The following is a 22730-nucleotide window of genomic DNA, read 5'->3' on the forward strand; positions in this document are numbered from 1 at the left end:
CTCAATTCTTCCAAAACACCACTCCCTTATTGGAAGAATATATCTTAGAACTCTTGAACAAAAAGGTCATAAGGAAAGCAAAGTCCATCAAATTCCAGGGAAGGCTGTTTTGTGTTCCCAAGAAGGACTCGGACAAACTCAGAGTCATTCTAGACTTGTCTCCACTCAACAAGATCATCGAGAACAACAAGTTCCGGATGTTAACCTTACAACACATAAGGACCCTGTTACCGAAAGGGGCGTACACAGTCTCAATAGACCTGGCAGATGCTTACTGGCACCTTCCAGTCAGCTGCCCCCTCTCCTCCTACCTAGGATTCAAGCTACAGAAGACAAAGTATGTCTTCATAGCCATGCCCTTTGGACTAAACATAGCCCCAAGGATATTCACAAAACTTGCAGACACAGTCGTACAACAGCTACACTTAGAAGACATTCAGTTAACAGCATACCTGGACGACTGGCTGGTGTGGGCAGCATCCAAGACTGCTCGTCTGCAGGCAGCCACGAAGGTGATCCAGTTCCTGGACCATCTGGGCTTCAGGATCAACTACAAGAAGTCTCACCTCTCCCCAGCTCAAGAGTTTCAATGGTTAGGAATCCATTGGGACTTGCAGTCACAACGCCTCTCCATTCCACCGAAGAAGAGAGAGATTGCGGGTTCTGTCAAGAGACTACTGAAATCCAACAAGATTTCAAGATGCCAACAGGAAAGAGTACTGGGCTCTATCCAGTTTGCAGCAGTAACAGACCCAGTACTGAAAGCACAACTGAAGGATGCGTCAGGAGTCTGGAGAAGATGGGCATCAAATGCTCGAAGAGATCAACAGAGATCGACACCGACCTTGCTGCGATCGCTTCTGAGACCGTGGTCTAAGGTCAAGAGCCTAGCAAGGACAATTCCTTTACAACTACCTCAACCGTCAGTAGTCATCCACACAGATGCCTCACCGGAAGGATGGGGAGGCCATTCTTATCAAAGGAAAGTACAAGGGAACTGGTCACACCAGTTCAAGACCTTTCACATCAACATTCTGGAAGCCATGGCAGTCTTCCTAACATTGAAGAAACTATCCCCTCACAGATCAGCCCACGTCAAGTTGGTCATGGACAGCGAGGTGATAGTGAAATGTCTGAACCGACAAGGCTCGAGATCGCCCTACATCAATCACGTGATGTTGGCCATCTTTCGCTTGGCAAGAAAGAAAAGATGGCACTTATCAGCAGTTCACCTACAAGGGTTCCGCAATGTGACAGCGGATGCTCTATCCAGTCGAAAACTGATAGTCAGAATGGTCTCTAGATGCAGATTCATTCTCCTTCATCTTGGAAAAAGTCCCGGAACTGCAGATCGACCTCTTCGCAATGAGCGACAACAAGAAACTACCTCGATATGTGGCCCCATACGAGGACCCTCGGGCAGAAGCGACGGACGTTATGTCCCTCGATTGGAACAAATGAAATTATTATTATTATTATTATTACTATCCAAGCTACAACCCTCATTGGAAAAGCAAGATGCTATAAGCCCAGGGGCTCCAATAGGGAAAAATAGCCCAGTGAGGAAAGGAAATAAGGAAATAAATAACTGAAGAGAACAAATTAACAATAAATCATTCTAAAAAAAGTAATGTCAAAAGAGATATGTCATATATAAACTATTAACGTCAAAAACAAATATGTCATACATAAACTATAAAAAGACTCATGTCCGCCTGGTCAACAAAAAAGCATTTGCTCCAACTTTGAACTTTTGAAGTTCTACTGATTCAACAACCCGATTAGGAAGATCATTCCACAACTTGGTAACAGCTGGAATAAAACTTCTAGAGTACTGCGTAGTATTGAGTCTTATGATGGAGAAGGCCTGGCTATTAGAATTAACTGCCTGCCTAGTATTACGAACAGAATAGAATTGTCCAAGGAGATCTGAATGTAAAGAATGGTCAGAGTTATGAAAAATCTTATGCAACATGCATAATGAACTAATTGAACGACGGTGCCAGAGATTAATATCTAGATCAGGAATAAGAAATTTAATAGACCGTAAGTTTCTGTCCAACAAATTAAGATGAGAATCAGCAGCTGAAGACCAGACAGGAGAACAATACTCAAAACAAGGTAGAATAAAAGAATTAAAACACTTCTTCAGAATAGATTGATCACCGAATATCTTAAAAGACTTTCTCAATAAGCCAATTTTTTGTGCAATTGAAGAAGACAGACCTTATATGTTTCTCAAAAGTAAATTTGCTGTCGAGAATCACACCTAAAATTTTGAAAGAGTCATACAAATTTAAAGAAACATTATCAATACTGAGATCCGGATGTTGAGGAGCCACCGTCCTTGACCTACTTACAATCATACTTTGGGTTTTGTTAGGATTCAACTTCATACCCCATAATTTGCACCATGCACTAATTTTAGCTAAATCTCTATTAAGGGATTCACCAACCCCAGATCTACATTCAGGGGATGGAATTGATGCAAAGAGAGTAGCATCATCTGCATATGCAACAAGCTTATTTTCTAGGCCAAACCACATGTCATGTGTATATAGTATGAAAAGTAATGGGCCAAGAACACTACCCTGTGGAACACCGGATATCATATTCCTATACTCACTATGGTGCCCATCAACAACAACTCTGAGATCTACTACTTAAAAAATCAATAATAATGCTAAGAAACGACCCACCCACTCCCAACTGTTTCAGTTTGAAAACAATGGCCTCATGATTAACACGGTCAAAGGCAGCACTAAAATCAAGGCCAATCATACGAACTTCCCGACCACAATCAAGGGATTTCTGTACGGCATTGGAGATTGTAAGAAGGGCATCACATGCTCCAAGGCCTTTACGAAAACCAAATTGCAAACTAGGGAATAGATGATTACCTTCAGCAAACCTATTAAGACGTTTTGCCTGAAGACGTTCAAAAACTTTAGATAATATGGGAGTTATAGAAATTGGGCGGTAATCAGTGGGACATTACCCATTCTCCAACAAGTGCTAAAAGCTCCTCTTCTTGCTAACTTGCGCAAAGTAACAGATAACTTTGGAGCTAAGAAATCTGCTGTCTTTATAAAAAACAAAGGAAAAATACCATTTGGGTCTACACCGCCATAAGCATCAAGGTCCATCAACAGAGCTTTAATCTCACGAGATCGAAAAGCTAAACTAGTTAGTTTAGCCTCAGGAAAACAGGAATGAGGAAGTTCAAGTTTTTCAGTACTCTGTTTACTGTCAAAAACATCAGCCAAAAGGGTTGCCTTTTCCTTTGGACAGTGAGTGACTGAGCCATCTGGTTTAAGTAAAGGAAGAACTGTTGCATCCACACAAAAGAGTGCAGATTTAAGGGTAAACCACCATTTATGTTCCTGAGTTTGTACCAGAGAGGGTTTCTTTTATGATTAAATTGTACTCCATTTCAGTTGAGGCATAAACTCTCTGAGCAAAACCTCGAAGCTGAGTATAGTTGTTCCAGGTCAAATCTGATCTGTTCCCTCCAACAAATTTCATGCTGAAGGTCCTCAACAAGCTGAGATCCTTCAAGGGGACAGCAGCAGTAGTGGCCCCCAAATGGCCCAAGAGCAATTTGATCCCTCTAGTGATAGACCTGAAGCTGAGGCTGTTTTCTCTACCGAATCCAGTTCTATCCCAACTGGTTCAGGAGTCGACTGTCTACACTTCATCATTGAGAACCCAAAACCTACATCTCATGAATTTCTCGCCTTAGCAGCCAAGAAAGGGTTCAGGATCTCAAAAGACAACATCGACTTTATAGAAGAATACAAGTCAAAGTCAACCAGAAAACAATATGAATCATCTTGGAAGAAGTGGGTCTCCTTTGTCAAAGCAAACAGACCGGCAGAAATCTGGATAGACTTCTGCCATTCCTTCTTCATCCACCTTCATGAGCAAGGCCTGGCTTCCACCACGATAACTACGTGTAAGTCAGCTTTGACTAGACTTCTTCTCTACGCCTTCCAGGTGGACCCGTCGAACGAAATCTTCAATAAGATTACGAAAGCATGCGCTAGACTTAAACCAGCAACCCCTCCAAAGCCCATATCATGGTCCTTGGACAAAGTCTTGCACTACACTTCGAACTTGAACAACGAAGATTGTACCCTAAAGGATCTAACACAGAAAGTGATATTCTTGTTCGCTATAACCTCAGGGGCTAGAGTTAGTGAAATAGTGGCCCTATCTAGAAATGAGGGCCATATTCAGTTCACAGAAGAGGGAGAACAATCTTTTCCCCGATCCCACCTTTCTCGCCAAAAACGAGCTACCCACCAAGAGGTGGGGTCCTTGGAGAATCTGCCCTCTGAAGGAAGATGCCTCTCTATGTCCTGTAGTGTGTCTTAAGGTCTATCGTCCAGGAACTTCAGACTTCAAGGAAGGACAGCTCTTCCTAGGCGAAACCTCAGGATCAAACTTTTCCCTAAAACAACTGAGGGGAAAACTCACCTTCTTTATTCGCAGAGCGGATCCTGACAGTACACCCGCAGGTCACGATCTTAGAAAAATTGCTTCCTCTCTGAACTTCTTTCAGCATATGGACTTTGATAGACTCCGCTCATATACTGGTTGGAAATCCTCTAGAGTCTTTTATAAACATTAAGCGAAGCAAGTGCATGAAATAAAACACTTTGTGGTGGCAGCAGGTAGTGTTATAAAACCTGTCGTCTAGTGCTGTGATGAACAGTGAACTGTTTGGGACTTAACAGTATACGGGGTGAACAGGTATTAGCATCTTTTAGTGTAATACCCGTTAGTGGAGATCACTATAGTGAATCTCGGACTGTTCTATATAGGTTTAGAATCTAACCAATAACACCAGTGCCGTGTGAACATTCGTACACAGTGTTAAAACATATCCAACATCTAAGTGAAATCAATCTAATAATTTCACAATACTGAGTGGCACCTGTGATTAATTAACCCATATACAGTATACAGTATATTTCTTCCCTTACAGGTTACAAATATATATATATATCTTGAAGATATTGAAATGTTAAAAGATTCTATTTATAATACATTCGTTGTTGTATTTAATTTTGTCTATACAAATAAATACATGAAATGTATTTGCGTCTTCTTCGCCCTACATGAAATCGAATAAATATTCCAGAGCCTTTTACTTTCCTAAAAATAAAAATACTTGTCAGTATACCTCTGTAAGAACAACCTGGTAATTGCTAAAAAGTTCCACCTTGTTCCTACGACATATTCCCTGCAGGGGGCAGGAAGCCCTAAGTTAGTTCCAAACTTAGTGGTTATGACAAATAACGGTAATGTCATATATATATTTGGTCTGGGAGACCATATAAGGAACTGAGTCAAGGTATAGGCACTTATACAAACCCACAGATATACAGAAGTACTTTCAAGTAATTCTCTGGTAAACTTCCATCAGGACGACATGGCTGAGCCCAAAAAACGTATTTGGAGCAAAGCGAAAAATCTATTTTTGGGTGATATGCGTGTCGTCCTGATGGACCCTCCCTCCTTTCTTAAAAAGGAGTATACATCTATGTAACAAAGTCCCCACCCAAAACTACTCTATCTGCAGCTATCCATGCTTAATTGCAACAAGGAATAGTTGGTCGGGGTGGTACAGTACTGGGAGGGGATCCACCGGGTAACCTTGATAACAGCTCCCCTTCGATTTCGCCACTCTTCCCCCCGCAAAGCGAAAACTCTATTCAGGGTGGAAGATTGGTGTGTGTCGTATCAAGAAATACGTCCCCTGATATTATGCGATATCCTTAAGAGTTATATTAAGGATACTCGCGCCAGGAGTTAGAATTCTGGAGACCTCTGGGAGTATCACTGTAGCCAAATATCCCTTAGAAAGCTGCCTAAAGGAACCTTCCATCAGGCGACATGGCCATATCACCCAAAAATAGATTTTTCGCTTTGCTCAAAATTCGTTTTTTGATAGGACATGTAGTAATGTAGCTACACAGCTAGTGGTATAGCTGCCTCGGGTTCTCTTGCAGGACCATAAGCATTGGAACACAGCATTGAGACCTCTGCCAGCTGGAATAGATTCACTTGCAGGGTAGCCCCACTTAGCCTGCAGCTGTGCTATTTACATAATATGGAAGTGCCATTCCCCACACTCCTTAGGAAAGGGAGCGTGTTATAACCAGGCATACCCATTGATATACCGTATAGACTTTTGGTATCCAACCAGTTGGAATAGAGATTTCTGCCCACTTTAGGATTAATCTCCTATGTAAAGGATGAGGGTTTGTATTTTTGCTGAAACTAATGACAAATTTGGAGATAATCAAGAGTTTTCTCTACAGCCCCGAGGATCTTATCCCTAGAAAATCCCGACTGCAATTGATTACTCCAGTACCGCTGATATCTATCCTATGTAAAGAGGACTTAGCTTTGTATGCTGGTAGTTAGGTCAAATTAGTTAGGAAAGATATTAATTATCTTCAAATTCGTAATGTTTTGGTCAGAAAAGTTTGACATTTTATTGGATTCTTTGAGTTGATGCTATTAAGCAGCATAGTCTCGTAGATGAAATTTCAATTTCTATTCAACACATTTTATCTAATTTATCTATTTGCTATAATTTACTTTTGTATTCTCTTAAAGGACTCTGGTTTGTATTAATAGTAAACATTTTTATAATAAAAAATTTCTAATAAAGCCAATATTTTTTTTGAGCAATATAGATTAAAATTTTTAATTACGTAAGTATTCCTCTTAGTCATAAAAATAAATCCAAAGAAACTTAAAAGTACTTTATTATCTTTCATATAATATGTATTTGGAAAACTTTTTACTTCAAGTATATAAGAAGTTTGGCTCCTTAGGCAAGGTAGCAGACTAGTCAGGATTACATATTTTTATACTGAAATTCTGTATAAACTATTTTCCATAAAATCATCATAACCTTACATATACAACTGTTATTAAAAATATATATGTTTAAATAATTTAAAGTTATCAGCGTCTCGCATTTGTTGTTCAACTACAGTATATGAATTTTGGAATCATTTGACTAAACAATATACAATTTACAATTTCTTAACACCAATGTTTTATCTTCTTGTGCAGATAGTGGTCCACTCTCAGTACCAAGTTGGTTCATAAACTCTGTACAGCAATATTTGATTAACTCAATGCAGCAATGTTTGATGACTCTGCCATTCCAGAAGAGGATGACTTTGCTTCTGCTGTGCAGCCCATTAAACCAGGTTCTCTGTATTCCTCTGAAATAAAATGTTAAATATTAATAGGTAATAGGTATTTAAGTATTCTTTGGCATAAATATTCTGGAGACATAAGAACACTTCATGAATCATAAGTCTGTAGGAATGTATCTTGATACTGTCTTCTACTCTCTCTCATCAGTAAGGTTTTTTAACTTTGCACTTTCTTTCGTAACCTTGCCTCAATCATTTCTATCTATACTGATCAATGAAAGAATTGTCTGCGTTTTAATTTCATGTGAGACTAGTAGCTATGGCATTTATTAAGGCAATTAGAGAGCAAGTTGTACGTTTTGGCCCATATATAAATATCACAAGAACAAATGGATTATTGTTTTCTTAAGTTGAGATGACTACTTACACCACTGTAGTAAACTTGTCTCCAAACTTTCTCAGGAGACACACACAATCCACAGGTGGTTGTGCTTAAGTCTTGAAGCCCCAAGTGTATTGCAGTGCACAACACACACCTTAAAACCCTTCCTTCCAAGACAAATCTGAATGAAGTTTTGAAATTAGACTCTTTCATAATGGGCTTATGCTATGAAATTCGCTACACTGCTGGGGAGTTACTATGAGCAAACAGCTGGATGGATGTGCATCTGAAGACTTGTGAAAAGCTAGAGTACATTGCAGAGGAAGCTTGTGTGCCAGAGGTACAATAGTACAGAAATCACTCGGCTTGGAAATCCCTACCATATTGCAAAGTATTTTTACCACCTGTTGATGGTATAGCATGAACTGAAGTATCAATTATGCCCACTCCCTACCAAAAAAAAAAAATGGAAAAAGAAGAAAAGTGACAATGATCCAACCTGCAAAGCTAGCTTCTTAATGTCATTGCTATGCACAGCAATCTTAACATGTGGCCTGAGGGATGACGGGATATGCAACAGTTATGGACATCCTGGTCATTGGTACAGAATTGCAGCTAGGAACATCCTGGTCATTGGTCTAGAACTGCTAAATGTCCTGCTAACTTAAGTCCAATGGCTACAATTGTCAGTGTGTTATAATGGTACATTACATTGGACTTGGTGCTGCAGAGAAATGAAAAATAGCCACCAAAGTGAATAACAACAACAGTGGTGAATTGCTCAACTACAGCAAAACTAAAGCAGCAAAGTAAAACAACAGTTGTTTAGATTGTTTCTCCTAATATGCCACAAACAACCGATCTGAAGACTCATGATGTCTTATGCCAATAGTAATTCCCACATACATATAACAACAGATGACTGGATATGGGTGTAATTTACCTCTGCCATCTTCTACATTAGGTAGTTTACTACAGCTGATAAGATTCAGTATGTCAATTTTTCTTATAACACACATGATTGGTTTATATAATAAAGGGGATAATAACCATTGCAGATACTATAACCAAACTGCCTGTAGGACAATATGGCCCTTCAGGGGATAAAAAATTGTGCCCTAGTTGGTGACGACTGACTGATTGTGTCCAAGTTGGTGACAAGAGACAATCAATGATGAAGATTACTTTTCACATACACCTTCAAGATTAGGGCTGAAATAGTCCAGCAAGGTTTGTGTTCAGCCTTACCAAGGTACAGTAGTTTGTGTTTACTGTATTTACTATTTCCCTTCCGTAGATACCCCCTCTCTGCGGAGCCAGACACTTTCACCTTCCCCCATTGAAGCAGAAGGGCCCCACCTTTCCTTATGTATTGATTCTACCATCCCTAGTGCTGATGACTATTCCTTGTAGGGACGAGGACCTTCACACATTATAGCTATCATAATGTACACCTTCGACAGAGAAGTTCTTTGAAGCATAAGTTTCCTCTGATCTTCCAGGCCCTACACTGTTGCCCCTCCGGCCTTTCACCAATACCAACAAATGCTACAATAAAAATGACATCAGGAACCTCACTGGAAAGACTAAGTGCAGGAAAAACAGCAATGGCAAACCTGCGTGCAACCTCCTGGTTGAACCATTGTTCTATGGCAAGTGCACTACCTGTACTATGCTGCTTCTCAGAAAGTGACTTCACCTGAGAATAAGAACTTAAGTGATCTCGTACTGTCTGGAGCCAAGGTAGTTTCTTCCCTTGTCATCAGCCCGCTAACCACTTGGCCAACCGAGTTCTGAAATGCAGGAAGCTGTGGTTGCAAGGCATCACAGAAGACTGGCCAGAGGGAGGCCTTAGCCCTTTGGAATTCCTCTGTACGTCAAGGCTCTGACCTCTTCCTGCCATGGGAAGTGGGCTACACTATAGAATGATGGAAAACCAGCCAAGAATCACGTTTCATCAGAACGGGCACACTTAAAGCCACGGCGACCTTAAGCTTCCCTCCTAGAATCCCAACACACACTCCTTTAGTTGGCACTAGAAAAGAAGTCTTTGGCACTTTCAAGAACTAGGACCTTCCTGTCTACATCTCTCGGATGCATCTACTATGCTCCTTCCTTTCATCCCTGTGCAGGACACTCGTGGAGATGTATGGGTAACAGTGGAGTCAGAGGATGCTATGCTGTATGCCACAGCAGCAGCTCTTAAGGCTGCCATGAGTGGAGTGGATGCCTAATAAAGCCTTCGCCTGCGAGCAAAAGTAGAATGCTGGAGAAAGAGACAAAAGTAGAGATGCTGGAAAAGACGTGCTGCAGGTTGTACAGCCAGTTGCTCCTAGTGTTAAAGTCAACAGGGGGCTGGAGACCAATCATTGATCTTTCCCCCATAAACAAGTTTGTGTGGCAGACTCTCTAAGATGGAGACAGCACAGTGTGGGCTGCAATAAGTTTTCTGTGAATCTGCAGGATGCTTACTTTCAGATCCTTATCCAAAGAGCTTACAGAAAGTATCTCCGAGTCATCTTTGATGGGAAAGAGCTCCACTTCAAGGTACTGTGCTTTGGACTGACCATTCCCTGCAAGTTTCCACTTGGATTGTTCATTGGTATCAGCTTGAGCTCATACCCCTGAAATCCATTTACTTGGATATCTAGACGAGTGACTGATCCTGTTTTCCTCTCGGTGGCAACTACACCAAGAATAGGCCAGACTATTCAGTGTATGCATAGACATAGGAAAAATTAGCCATAACCAGAGAAGGATCCAATGCAGTACTATCTGGCCAGTCAAAGGACTCAATAACTCTCCAGCAGTAGTATCTCAACAGGTAGCTAGTGAATTGACCAATCTACTACCTGCATATAGATTGTGATTGTCTTGATACTTTCCAGATGCTTTGGCCATTGCAGGGTAAATATCCTATTACAGGATAAAAAAGATCTGGTCATACAGGCATTCTATCCCATTCTAAAAAAATTTAATCCTCTATATTCAATACCAGCCAGCCAAACACGGCTGAATCCCTCGTCAGGCTGGGAGGAGCGGAGAGAGGAAAGGTCCCCCTCTTGTTAATTTGTTGATATCGGCTACCCCCCCAAAATTGGGCGAAGCGCCTTGGTAAATAGATAGATATTCAAAATAAAAGGCCCATAAGGTTCAATGTCCTAGAAATCTAATTTCATAAGCTAAACAGCAGTTCCCATTCAACTGCTGCCTCAGTACCATTTTAAATACCCTTCTCTGGTTTTCAAAGAATCATACCTCTCTATCATACAAAATTGGAGTTGGGTGCATTATACACATCACTTGCTAAAAAGCAGCAATAGCTAAACCAACCTGCAGTTTCAGAGAGTATCTTAAGCTCTTAACAAGCTTATGTATGAAATTAAGCAAATAAAAATCCAAGAGCTTTACAAACTTCCAAAATCTTGAATATGCAATTGAATATTTAAACATGCCACTTTTTCAAGAACTGTCTATATACTGTACAGGTTTCATGCATACTTGACTTTGATCAAGTACAAGCTCTTCAACTACCTGTTTCTCCAGATGGAATGTAACTTGGGTAGCTTACCTTCCCTTTTCCCCCCATGACAAATGAACCACAAATTATGTTACCAATGCAGACATTTGAATTCATATGATTGCCAAAATACAAATCAAGCCAAGAGTGTTATATCCATTTTTAGTTCTATACTATTCAACAATTTGGTACTTCCTAGTAAAAGAAAATAATAATCGTTTTCTAATGGAAGCTAATCATTTTACCTAATTTATACTTTTGCAATCTTAAAAATCTTATATTAAATACAAAATAATTACAAGGAAATATACAAGATAAAATGTTAATTTTATATATATCCTATTTGAATAAAAATAAAGACAACTTACCTATGAAATCATAAATCATACCCATATACTTTTCTTCTCCTAAGCATTTCATGATTGTAACATGAGGTATTTTTTCCTCTTCTGGTATTATGTGCAATTTAACTGGACAAACTTTTGTTGCTGCATTAATGATAGGCACCACTTCTGAATAGGGAGCAACTTTATCTGCCATACTGAAAGAAACAGAACTGAATTAGTAGGCTTGAGAGTCATTGATAATTAATGTTTGTCATACATGATGAAATAATGAGCTTGAGGTAAAATAAGTCATCTCATTAGATTACAGCACATGATCAATTAAAGATTTCCCTTTCTTAAAGTTAAACGTAAATTGTTGCTTCAAATAACTTACTACTTCCTGGTACAGTATTAACCCTTTTACCCCCAAAGGACGTACTGGTACGTTTCACAAAACTCATCCCTTTACCCCCATGGACGTACTGGTACGTCCTTGCAAAAAACTGCTATTTACAATTTTTTTTGCATATTTTTGATAATTTTTTGAGAAACTTCAGGCATTTTCCAAGAGTATGTTTGCCACCCCATTTTTTATATCAATTTAGTTTGTTCACTTTATATTACAAAGAACTTGTCTTCTCTAAAAGAATAGAGCCTGTCATCATAATTCTGATCAAAGTGGGTTTTTATATTTGCCTCTGCATAAATCTCTGGTATGCCCCAAACATATGTTACATAATACTGTATTTTCAATTCAGAATCTAGTCAATACATTTAAAAGTTGTCACCCAATAAGGACCCAGCTGTCATACACACACACTTTAAATGATTTCATTCATAATAATTTTGTTACACTTGGGTATTAAAGATACCTCAAAACAGCTATTTCACTGAAAACAATAAATACTGGTACCTTTCCAAAGACTAATTTGAAAATTTATTTTTACATTTGCATGGCTTAACAGGACTAGAACTAGCCTATTAAATTCAATTAATATTGATGGATATTTCTTACATTCCTCATCATACAAGCTTCAGCATTGACAATATAATGTTATTTTAGCACTGTGGTTAAAGAATGCTGGTGACTACTCTCTACAATACCTACTATAAGAGAAATTTTTATAAGTAATATGTAATCATCCACCATTATTCCAAGTTGAAGCAAATTGAGGGGAAAGATCTCACAATGGAGGACATTGGAGATAGAAGAACTTGGAAACGGCTCTCTAGAAATAGCGACCCAGCATAGCGGGAAAAGTTTTAGTCGAAGGAGAAGAGCAAATTGAATTTTATGTTCAGAAATATTATTGACACTCTCTCCCACATCAGAATTTCTCCCTCCTTAGATTATGCATGAAGAATAGACAAACATGTACTGTTCAATAAAAAATATATATACCTGTAACACTGAACATCATGAGAAAAATGCTTTAGAACATACAAGACTCATTACACTACAAAATATATACCAACTGATTCAAATATTATTGACACTCTCTCCCACATCAGAATTTCTCCCTCCTTAGATTATGCATGAAGAATAGACAAACATGTACTGTTCAATAAAAAATATATATACCTGTAACACTGAACATCATGAGAAAAATGCTTTAGAACATACAAGACTCATTACACTACAAAATATATACCAACTGATTCAAATTTTCAATTGGAGTAGGATTTGATGAATAATTCACTACCTAATCCCAGAAAACAAGCAATGCAGAACAACACTAAAATCTGACATTTCGTTTTGTGATTGTCCAATTTTTCAACCAATGATGTATTCCAAGTACTGTACAATATTGGAAACTAATCATCAAAAGTAGTTGTCAGAATCTTCAACATCTTCATTTCATTCAATCAATATCTAATATATTTTTTGGGCTCAGGCCATGTCGTCCTGATGGAAAGGTTCCAATAGGTAGCCTTCAAAGGGATATTTGGTAGTGATACTCCTGGGGAATTAAACCGAAGGTCTCCAGGATTCTAACTCCTGGCGCGAGTATCCAGTAAAGGATAATATCAGGGGACGTATTCTAGATAAGACACATGGCAATCTTCACCCCGAATAGATTTAACGCTTCGATGTAAGGGAAAGAGTGGCAAAAGAAAGGGGTGCCGTTATAGGTACCCGGTGGACCTCCTTCCCAACTACTACCATGACGCCATTCCTATTCTAGTAGCCTGCTAAGAATGTTGTTGCTCCCTGTTAGCCCGGTGTTTTTGAATAGTATTTTGGAATTTCCAGCATGCAATCCCCAGCATCTTCGTTGTCAGGCAAGTTGAGTATTAATTCTTTCCTGTGTGTAATTTTAGTCTCCCTTTCCACAGTTAAATTTCAATAATTTAAGTGTGTTTGAGTGAGCATTGCCGAGACCGGAGGCAGCCATTTTACGACAGCTGTCGCCCATTACATTTTCGCATTTTATTTAGTTAGTAGGGCGACACTTCCCGGTTTTAAAGCTATTATATTAGCTAGTTAGGCAAGTTATACAAGATGTGATATTGCATACTGTACATGAAAATTATTCCTTTTTCTATTATTTGACTTTACTTATCGTATGGGGCGGAAGACCCGGTGGTACAGATTACCTTGGACGGGGCTCCTACCAGAGCAAGGCTACTTTTGCTCATATATACGTTAGTAAAGTAATTCCTCCTGTTTAGCCTCAAACTTATCGTTTCTTCTCGATTCGAATGAGATGTTACATTCTCTAGAATCTATAGACAAGTTTCGATATTTTTTTCTCTCTCTGAGAGAAGAGGCTAAACCCTTCCTCCCTCCCCGAGTGTCGCCGCCATCATGGGAGACAGCCACTGTCTCTCTTCATCGCCGTCGAGTAGAATGATGTTCTTACTGCCCCCGGCTTTGATTCAGATAGTGACATACTCAGGGTGCCCTTGTCTTGCCGACGACAATGACGTAAGCACAGGAAGCCATGCTTCCCCAGCTCATTGTTTGAGGAAGGCGGCATACCTGCTGCCACCTCTAATATCAATGAACTGTAAGACCCTCAACCCCTTCCCCCTCTGTCCTTTAGTGATGTCATGCCGTCACAAGATTCTTTCACCGGTATTCTGACAATCATCCCGGCTTGCTAGGATGACTGCGTTACCGGCTGGTACCCTGCTGGCGCCAGTTAGTTCAGCCGTCTCTGTTACCTTCCCCCTAACTCCCTTCCTTCACAGGAAGTTAATAAAATTGGGGAAAGATTGAGACAGCTTCCGGTGGAAAACCTAAAATACTTTGGTAAGTCCTCAGCTCTCTCTTGAGCTGCCATCCACATTCATTGCCGGCGACAGACCTTACAGTATGTGGATCGGTGGGAGCCAGAATCTGATAGATTCTTTCCCCTTCCATTGGAACTTTCATTCTGGTAAGGAGACAGTAGGCAGTCAAATAGTCCTCCTACACTTCCAGCTGTTATGTTCATTCATAACAGTAGAAAATTCTCCTTCCTTAATCTTTCTCTCTCTTTCAGTTAGTGCCGTCAGGTACTAACCCAACACTGGCAGTGTCTGCCGGCAAACTACTGTACACAACTATACAGTAGTACAGATGTTTTCTAACATACTCTGTTTCCTATCACAGACGATTGTTGAGACCATGGTATTCTGTTGAGGCTGAGTACTCCCTTAACACTCAGATGGTTTCCCTTGATCATCAGGGACTTAAAATACCTGAACGGTATTAATATTATACTACAAGTGGATAATGTTAGTATAAGCTATTTACTAACTCTAACTCTAGTTCCTAGAGCTTCTCTACCTTGTATCCTCCCTATCAGGGAAACTGAATATTAATACTGACTGAGGTCTCAGCAATGGCCTGGAGAGGAAATACAGATATGTGTCTTTTCTATTTCCTTTGAAGCCTACTATCCTAAGCTACCATAAACAATAGTGATTACTATTGTTACCATAAACTCTATGCTTTTACATCACTGATATAAAAAACAAAAATACTCATTTGGTATTTTCCTTTACAGAATGACCCCATAGAGAAGTGCGGAGCGTTGTTCTGCAACCACAAGGGGAAAGACTTCTGTGGCCACACGTTGTGCAGGACTCATGCCCCGTGCTGCCTCGTCACAGAGTCCTAAAGCTTTGGGACCCGAAGGGTTGCCCCACTTGCTCAACCCTGCTGGCCAACGGCTTCGGCGAAGCCCCCTAGTTACCCTAGAGACTAGGGATACAGCGAGGGACACCCTTTGCAAATGGGTAAGAGGATTCTTGCCCAATGACTCCCTGAGGTGCCTACTGTTCCCCAAGGCTCTACCGAGTGCGGTGGCACCCCAGGAACAGCTCCGGTCCCCCTTCGTTCAACTGAAGATTGACTCGGACATCAATAAGGCCCTAGAAGGCATGGACATCCACCAAGAGAGGATGTCAGAAGTGTCCACCAACACCGAACAGGACCTACTACAAGGTGGCCCTGAAGAGAACATGGACCCTCCCCGAGTGGAGAAAGAAGGATCGTTGTCAACGGCAACCGACGACCCTCAGTTTGCCGTGACGGCATACCAACCTCTGCCATCAACGTCCTTGGCCCCAACTCCACAACCTGTTGCCGAGGTTAACGTAAGTGAAGAGATTCTGACATCTCTTCAACGAATGATGAAGTCGTTCCAACGGGAACAAGAGACGATGCGGGAATCGATTAGGCAGCAGCAAAAGCTGTTGCAGGAGAAGATGGAATGCCTCGGATCCACCAAGGGTACCTCTAAGAAGCCTCTTAGAGAGTGTCTGATCTCCGTCATTGCTCCAAAACTAATCCCTCGAGGGATGCGGAGCATATGCCTATAATGAATGGGAAACTGTTTGTTTCTGAGAAGTTGGGAGCCAGGCAGATTGAAGACCTTGAGTTCTGGCCTAACCTTTCGGCCTATCCAGAGTGCTATGTGAGACTGCGGGACGAAAATGCGACCCGAGAAGAAACGGTCCCCTAAGAGGTCATCGTATTTGAACACGAGAAGGCACAAGCCATCCTCCTGAAGGCCTTGAAGGAAGCCGGGTATACCAACTCCAAAGTCTCAGCACTGAGCTTGCAAGAAACTCCCCACCTTTCTTGCCCCTTCCTTCATCTCTTTCCCCTTTACGGAGAAAGCACTAGACTTTGCCATCAAGGCCATCGATGAGGGAAAACCTTGCCCAACCCTAGAGGAATGCAAGCCATTCTCTCTAGCACTGCCTACCTGCGAGGAGAAGTGGAAGGATGTCCACTTAACCTTCTCTGTCTCTAAGTTAGACCCAGAGATCGCAGGACAACAGTTCAATGAGAACCTTCCGAAGTTGCCAGACCATCTTCTGAGGAAGGAACAGGAGTCGAAGGAGAGACTTGCGGCTTCCCTCTCTCATCAGAACTGTCTGGAAATGAGTGCAGATCAACATAATGCCCCAGAAATGTTCCTCTTCCTGGCTAAATCTCACATAGGCACCCTTGTGAAAGACCTATACGCTTTCCTCAGAGCGAGGAGAGCTTGTAGAGAGTTCGTCTTGGCTTTAGCAACCATCAGACACGAACTGGAAGCTGATTACTTTGAGTATCTGGGGTAAAGACCTTAGGTCATTGCGAGAGCAACCACAGAGAACAGGAACCTTCTCCAAAAGTGGGGCATGTCCTCAAAAAGAAAATCTTCTTCTGAAGGAGGTCCCCAGCCCAAGAACAAAAGGGCGAAGAGACCACGAAGACCTGCACAACTCCCCGCCATGACTATGACCACGATGCCTCAGACCACCTTCTAGATGGTCCCTCAACAACTGGTATCCCAGTCACCAGTATTTAACCCTACCTTTGAGTGGCAGTCAACTTTCTTTCGCCCCATTCGGAAAGGAAAAGGTCCTAAGAGAAGTTCTCCAGGAGGTAACTTCTCTCAGGGTCGAGGAGGACGTGTTCGCGGAAATAAATCCGCAGGACCTCCCAAGCAATGAGGGGTTCCAGGTAGGGGGCAGACTACATCACTTTCGGGATTGCTGGACCTTCGATCCCTGGGCCAACAGCCTAATCACGAATGGACTCGGGTGGAAATGGAGCAGAACTCTACCCCGTTTTCCAGAATTCTTCCAACACTCCACCCCCTTGATGGAAGAATATACCTCAGAACTCTTGAACAAGAAGGTGATAAAGAAAGCAAAGTCCATCAAGTTCCAGGGAAGGCTGTTTTGTGTTCCCAAGAAAGACTCAGACAAACTCAGAGTTATTTTAGACTTATCTCCACTCAACAAGTTCATCGAGAACAACAAGTTCCGGATGCTTACTTTGCAACACATGAGGACCCTTCTGCCAAAAGGGGCGTACACGGTCTCAATAGACCTAGCAGATGCTTACTGCCATCTCCCGATGAGTCTCCTTTTCCCCTCCTACCTAGGATACAAACTACAGAAGAAGTAGTTTGTCTTCAGAGCAATGCCCTTCGGACTGAACACAGCCCCAAGGATATTCACGAAGCTAGCAGACACAATCGTCCAACAGCTACCCACCGAAGGTGTTCAAGTGGTATCACATCTAGACGACTGGTTGGTATGGGCAGCATCCAAGACTACTTGTCTGCAAGCAGCCAACAAAGTGATCCAGTTTTTGGAACACAAGGGCTTCAAGATCAATCGCAAGAAGTCTCGTCTCACTCCAGCTCAACAGTTCCAGTGGCTAGGAATCCAATGGAACTTAAAGTCACACCACCTCTCCATTCCATCCAAGAAGAGGAGAGAAATAGCGGGATCTGTCAGGAGACTAATCCGTCACAAGAGGATTTCAAGACGCCAAAAGGAAAGAGTATTGGGCTCTCTCCAGTTTGTGGCAGTGACAGACCCTGTGCTAAAGGCACGCTTGAAAGATGCGTCAGGAGTGTGGAGGAAATACGCATCAAACACTCTTAGAGATCAACTAAGGTTGACCCCGGCCTTGTTGTGCATGCAATTAAACCCGTGGCCAACAGACAAGAGCCTAGCATGGACAATTCCCCTGCAACCATCAGTGGTGATACACACGGATGCCTCCTTGGAAGGATGGGGAGGTCATTCTCACGACAAGAAAGTGCAAGGGAATTACTCGCACCAGTTCAAAACATTTCATAACATTTTGGAAGCTATGGCAGTATTCCTGATGTTGAAGAGACTATCCCCTCGCAGATCAATCCACATCAGATTGGTCCTGGACAACGAGGTGATAGTAAAGTGTCTAAATCGACAAGGCTCGAGATCACCCCACATCAACCATGTGATGTTAGCCATCTTCTACCTGGCAAGGAGGAAGGGATGGCACCTATCGGCAGTTCACTTACAAGGGTACCGCAATGTGACAGTGGACGCTCTATCCAGGCAAAAGCCCATGGAGACAGAATGGTCCCTAGACGCAGACTCATTCTCCTTCATCTCGGAAAAAGTCCAAGAACTGCAGATCGACCTCTTCGCAACGAACGACAACAAGAGAGCATCTCGTTACGTAGCCCCTTACATGGACCCTCAAGCAGAAGCGATGGATGCCATGTCCCTCGATTGGAACAGGTGGAATCGCATTTATCTGTTTCCACCAACCAATCTCCTGCTAAGAGTCCTCGACAAGCTAAGATCCTTCAGAGGGATAGCAGCAATAGTAGCCCCCAAGTGGCCTAAAAGCAATTGGTTCCCTCTACCTAGAGTTGAAACTGAAGCTGTTTCCTCTGCCGAATCCAGTGCTATCTCAAGTGGTCCAGAAGTCGACTGTCTACGCTTCATCCTCGAGAACCAGCAACCTACATCTCATGATTTTCTTGCCTTAGCAGCGAGCAAAAAGTTTGGAATCTCGAAGGATAAAGTTGACTTCATCGAGGAGTACAAGTTAAGTTCGACTAGGAGACAAAACGAATCGCCATGGAAGAAATGGGTATCCTTTGTGAAAGCAAGGAAATTGACAGAGATATCGATAGATTTCAGTCTTGCATTCTTCATACACCTCCATGAACAAGGCCTGGCCTCTACTACAATTACTTCTTGTAAATTGGCCCTGGCTAGACCACTTCTTTAGGTTTTTGAGGTGGACCTCTCAGGTGAAATCTTTAATAAGATCCCGAAAGCATGCACTAGACTCAAGCCTGAAGTCCCACCAAAGCCCATCACGTGGTCTTCGGACAAAGTCTTGCACTATGCTTCGAACCTAGACAATGAGGATTGTACTATAAAATATTTAACACAGAAAGTCATTTTTCTGTTCGCAATAGCCTGCCTCAGGGTTAGAGTTAGTGAAATAGTGGCCTTATCCAGAAACGAAGGCCATATTCAGTTCCTAGACTCAGGAGAACTGAACCTTTTTCCTGATCATGCCTTTCTTGCCAAGAACGAGCTACCCACCGAGGTGGGATCCCTGGAGAATCTGCCCATTGAAGGAAGATGCCTCTCTGTGCCCAGTAGTGTCTTAAGGTCTATGTTCGAAGAACTTTAAACTTCAGCTCTTCAGAGGCAAAACTTCAGGATCAAACCTATCTTTAAGACAACGGAGAGCGAAGCTCACCTACTTTTTTCGCAGAGCAGATCCTGACAGTACAGTACACCCGCAGGTCACGTTCCGAGTAAAGTTGCTTCTTCGTTGAACTTCTTTTAACATATGGACTTTGAGAGACTCCGCTCATACACTGGGTGGAGATCATCCAGGGTCTTCTACAAACATTATGCAAAGCAATACAAGTTCATGAAAAAAAAAACACTTTGTGGTGGCGGCGGGTAGTGTCATTAAACCCGTCGTCTAGTGCTGTGATGAACAGTGGACTGTTTTGGGACTTTACAATGCATAGGGTGCATGGGTATACCTACCCACTAGTGCAGATCACAGCTATTGTTGACATACTGTTCCGTGTAGGTGCATATCTGATCAATACACCAGTGCCGAGTGAACGTTTGCGTTACGGTGCACTTCCCAACATCTGACTATGTCAGATAGATTTAGTTTCACATCTCCATTGAGTGGTGTTATTCCGATAATGTATTTATATATTTTTTCTACACGAGAAAATATGTGTTTTGATGTGTTGTAATGCTGGATTAGATTCATACTTTGCTGTAACTACATTTGATAAATTAGATGCATAATAAAACACTTAACCGTATTCGTATCTTATTACTGCTCCCTTAGTTATAAGCTAATAAAGTACACTAGAGTTTTACTAAACCCCTGTATGGGGCTTATATCCTTGAAATCACAATAATGATTTCCAGAGGAATAAAACTTACATTCTTAAGGTAAGTAAAAAAAAAAGTAGGCTTCAACGTTTTCCTTCTTGTTCCAACGGAAATATAAACCTTGAATCCTTATTGTTGATATCGACATTTTCCCTGCTGGGGGCAGGAGGAACTAAACCAGCTCCAGGATTAGTGGAAGTGACAGATCTCTGGAACTTCACATATAGGTTAAGTAGACCAGAAAAGGAAATCTACTCAAGGTGGAAGGCACATATACAAACCCACAGCTAATAGTAATTTCAAGACAATTCTCTAGTATACTTCCATCAGGACGACATGGCCTGAGCCCAAAAAACGGATTTTGATCAAAGTGAAAAATCCTTTTTTGGGTGAGAGGGCCATGTCGTCCTGATGGACCCATCCTTTTGCTGACCCCTCCCAAAAATTACTTTATCTCTGGCCATTTCCGCTTAACAGCAAGAACAGGAATGGCGTCACGGTAGTAGTAGGGAGGAGGTCCACCGGGTACCTAGAACGGCACCCCTTTCTTTTGCCACTCTTCCCCCTTACATCGAAGCATTAAATCTATTCTGGGTGAAGATTGCCATCTAGAATATTTCCACTGATATTATGTGATATCCTTTATTGGATACTTGCCCCAGGAGTTAGAATCCTGGAGACCTTTGGTTTAATTCTGTGGGAGTATCACTCGAGCAAATATCCCTTAGAAGGCTACCTATAGGAACCCTTCCATCAGGACAACATGGCCCTCTCACCCAACGATAGATTTTTCACTATGATCAAAATCCATTCATTAAGAACAAACTCTTGAGTCAGCACTATGAAAGTTAGGAAAGATAACTTAATGGTCTAGTTAAACATCTATAGTTCATAATGGTAATTATAAAATGTACTCCATTACAGTAAAGTGAAAATAAATATGTTGGAAATAAAGTTTTGACTACATACTTTACCACTTATAAAATAAATTCCTCCAGGCTTTACGTAATTATGTCTGCACAGGTATCCAATACTGGTTTTGAAAAATATAAATTGACAGTATACGACTTACCTGTGAATAAACATCACAGGTGTTGGGCATGGTGTAGTTAATACAAATCTCTCGGCCTCGTTTATGCTTGACAAATCAGCAACCCTTGTGTATAACCTGAAACAAAAATTAATATATTACTACTCATCCTACTTTACTGTGGTCTGAAGACAAGCGAGATTTCCTAAACAGGAAGGAGCTGTTCTGAAGATTTACAAGAAAAGTATTGCAGGGCAACTGGAAAGAACAAAATGCTTTCAAACTTTTCAAGCAATTTGTAGAAAACTTCCAAAAAAAATTTTAAAACAAAATTGGGGAAATTCATTGCATTATCATCATCCATTCTGGACAGACTTTACATATACAGGTACAAGATAAGGGTTTTCTGTAGATGAAGATCTAGAATATCTGATGAGTTCTTTCAGCCTTTCACATCTGTATCTTATGTGCTTTTACACATTAAATAAACAATATTGCATTATTATGGTACTGTACTTCTATGTTGAAGGAATATGATAATTTTTATGAAAAAAAAAAAAAAATTGATATACTGTCTTCAACATGTACAGTAGTCTTTAAGATTTCCTCAATATTATTTTCAAACACAGGACATTTTAAATCTGACTTGTTCACTACAGTATATAAATAAGAATGATTCATATATGTAAATTTTTCTTATCCAGTCTTAAACTTTAGCAAAATACTAAGCCTCAGATACAAATACTACAATCTTATTATTTGGCATACAGTATTTAAAACTACATTATGCTAAATAACATACACATGTAATGGTATTTACTTCAATGACAATTACTGTATAAAAGATTTGATGACAAAGTATAATAGATTACATTTTTTAAACATGAATTTACACTTAACTCTAGGTATAGAAATCTCTTCAAAATATTAATTTCAGAAAGAAAATAAATATTTCAATTCTAAGAATATCATTAATTACTTACTTGACACCTTTCTTGGCTAATTCTCTATATCTAGGATTCACTGCATTTTCAACACCAGCCTCAATACCAGAACATGTTGCTGAAAGAAAATTTCAAGGACACCATAAATTTTGCATTAGGAAAATAAGAAAAGTATATATGTACTGTAA

The 22730-nt window shown here is 40.9% G+C and overlaps 1 protein-coding gene across 1 annotated transcript in view; it reads right to left on the reverse strand.

Annotated features, from left to right (window-relative positions):
* Positions 1 to 6764: 6764 nt before the first annotated feature.
* LOC137654784 (uncharacterized) overlaps positions 6765 to 22730 on the reverse strand; it is a 69778-nt gene continuing 53812 nt past the window's right edge. Inside the window, exons 4-7 of the mRNA XM_068388735.1 lie at positions 22582 to 22660; positions 21641 to 21736; positions 11455 to 11627; positions 6765 to 7250 (exon numbers count right to left, since the gene is read on the reverse strand). Coding sequence (XP_068244836.1) covers positions 7153 to 7250; positions 11455 to 11627; positions 21641 to 21736; positions 22582 to 22660 — 446 coding nt within the window. The 3' untranslated portion in view covers positions 6765 to 7152. The remainder of the gene's footprint in view (positions 7251 to 11454; positions 11628 to 21640; positions 21737 to 22581; positions 22661 to 22730) is intronic.

Source organism: Palaemon carinicauda, chromosome 15 (assembly GCF_036898095.1).
Source record: "Palaemon carinicauda isolate YSFRI2023 chromosome 15, ASM3689809v2, whole genome shotgun sequence".
Lineage (NCBI taxonomy): Eukaryota > Metazoa > Arthropoda > Malacostraca > Decapoda > Palaemonidae > Palaemon > Palaemon carinicauda.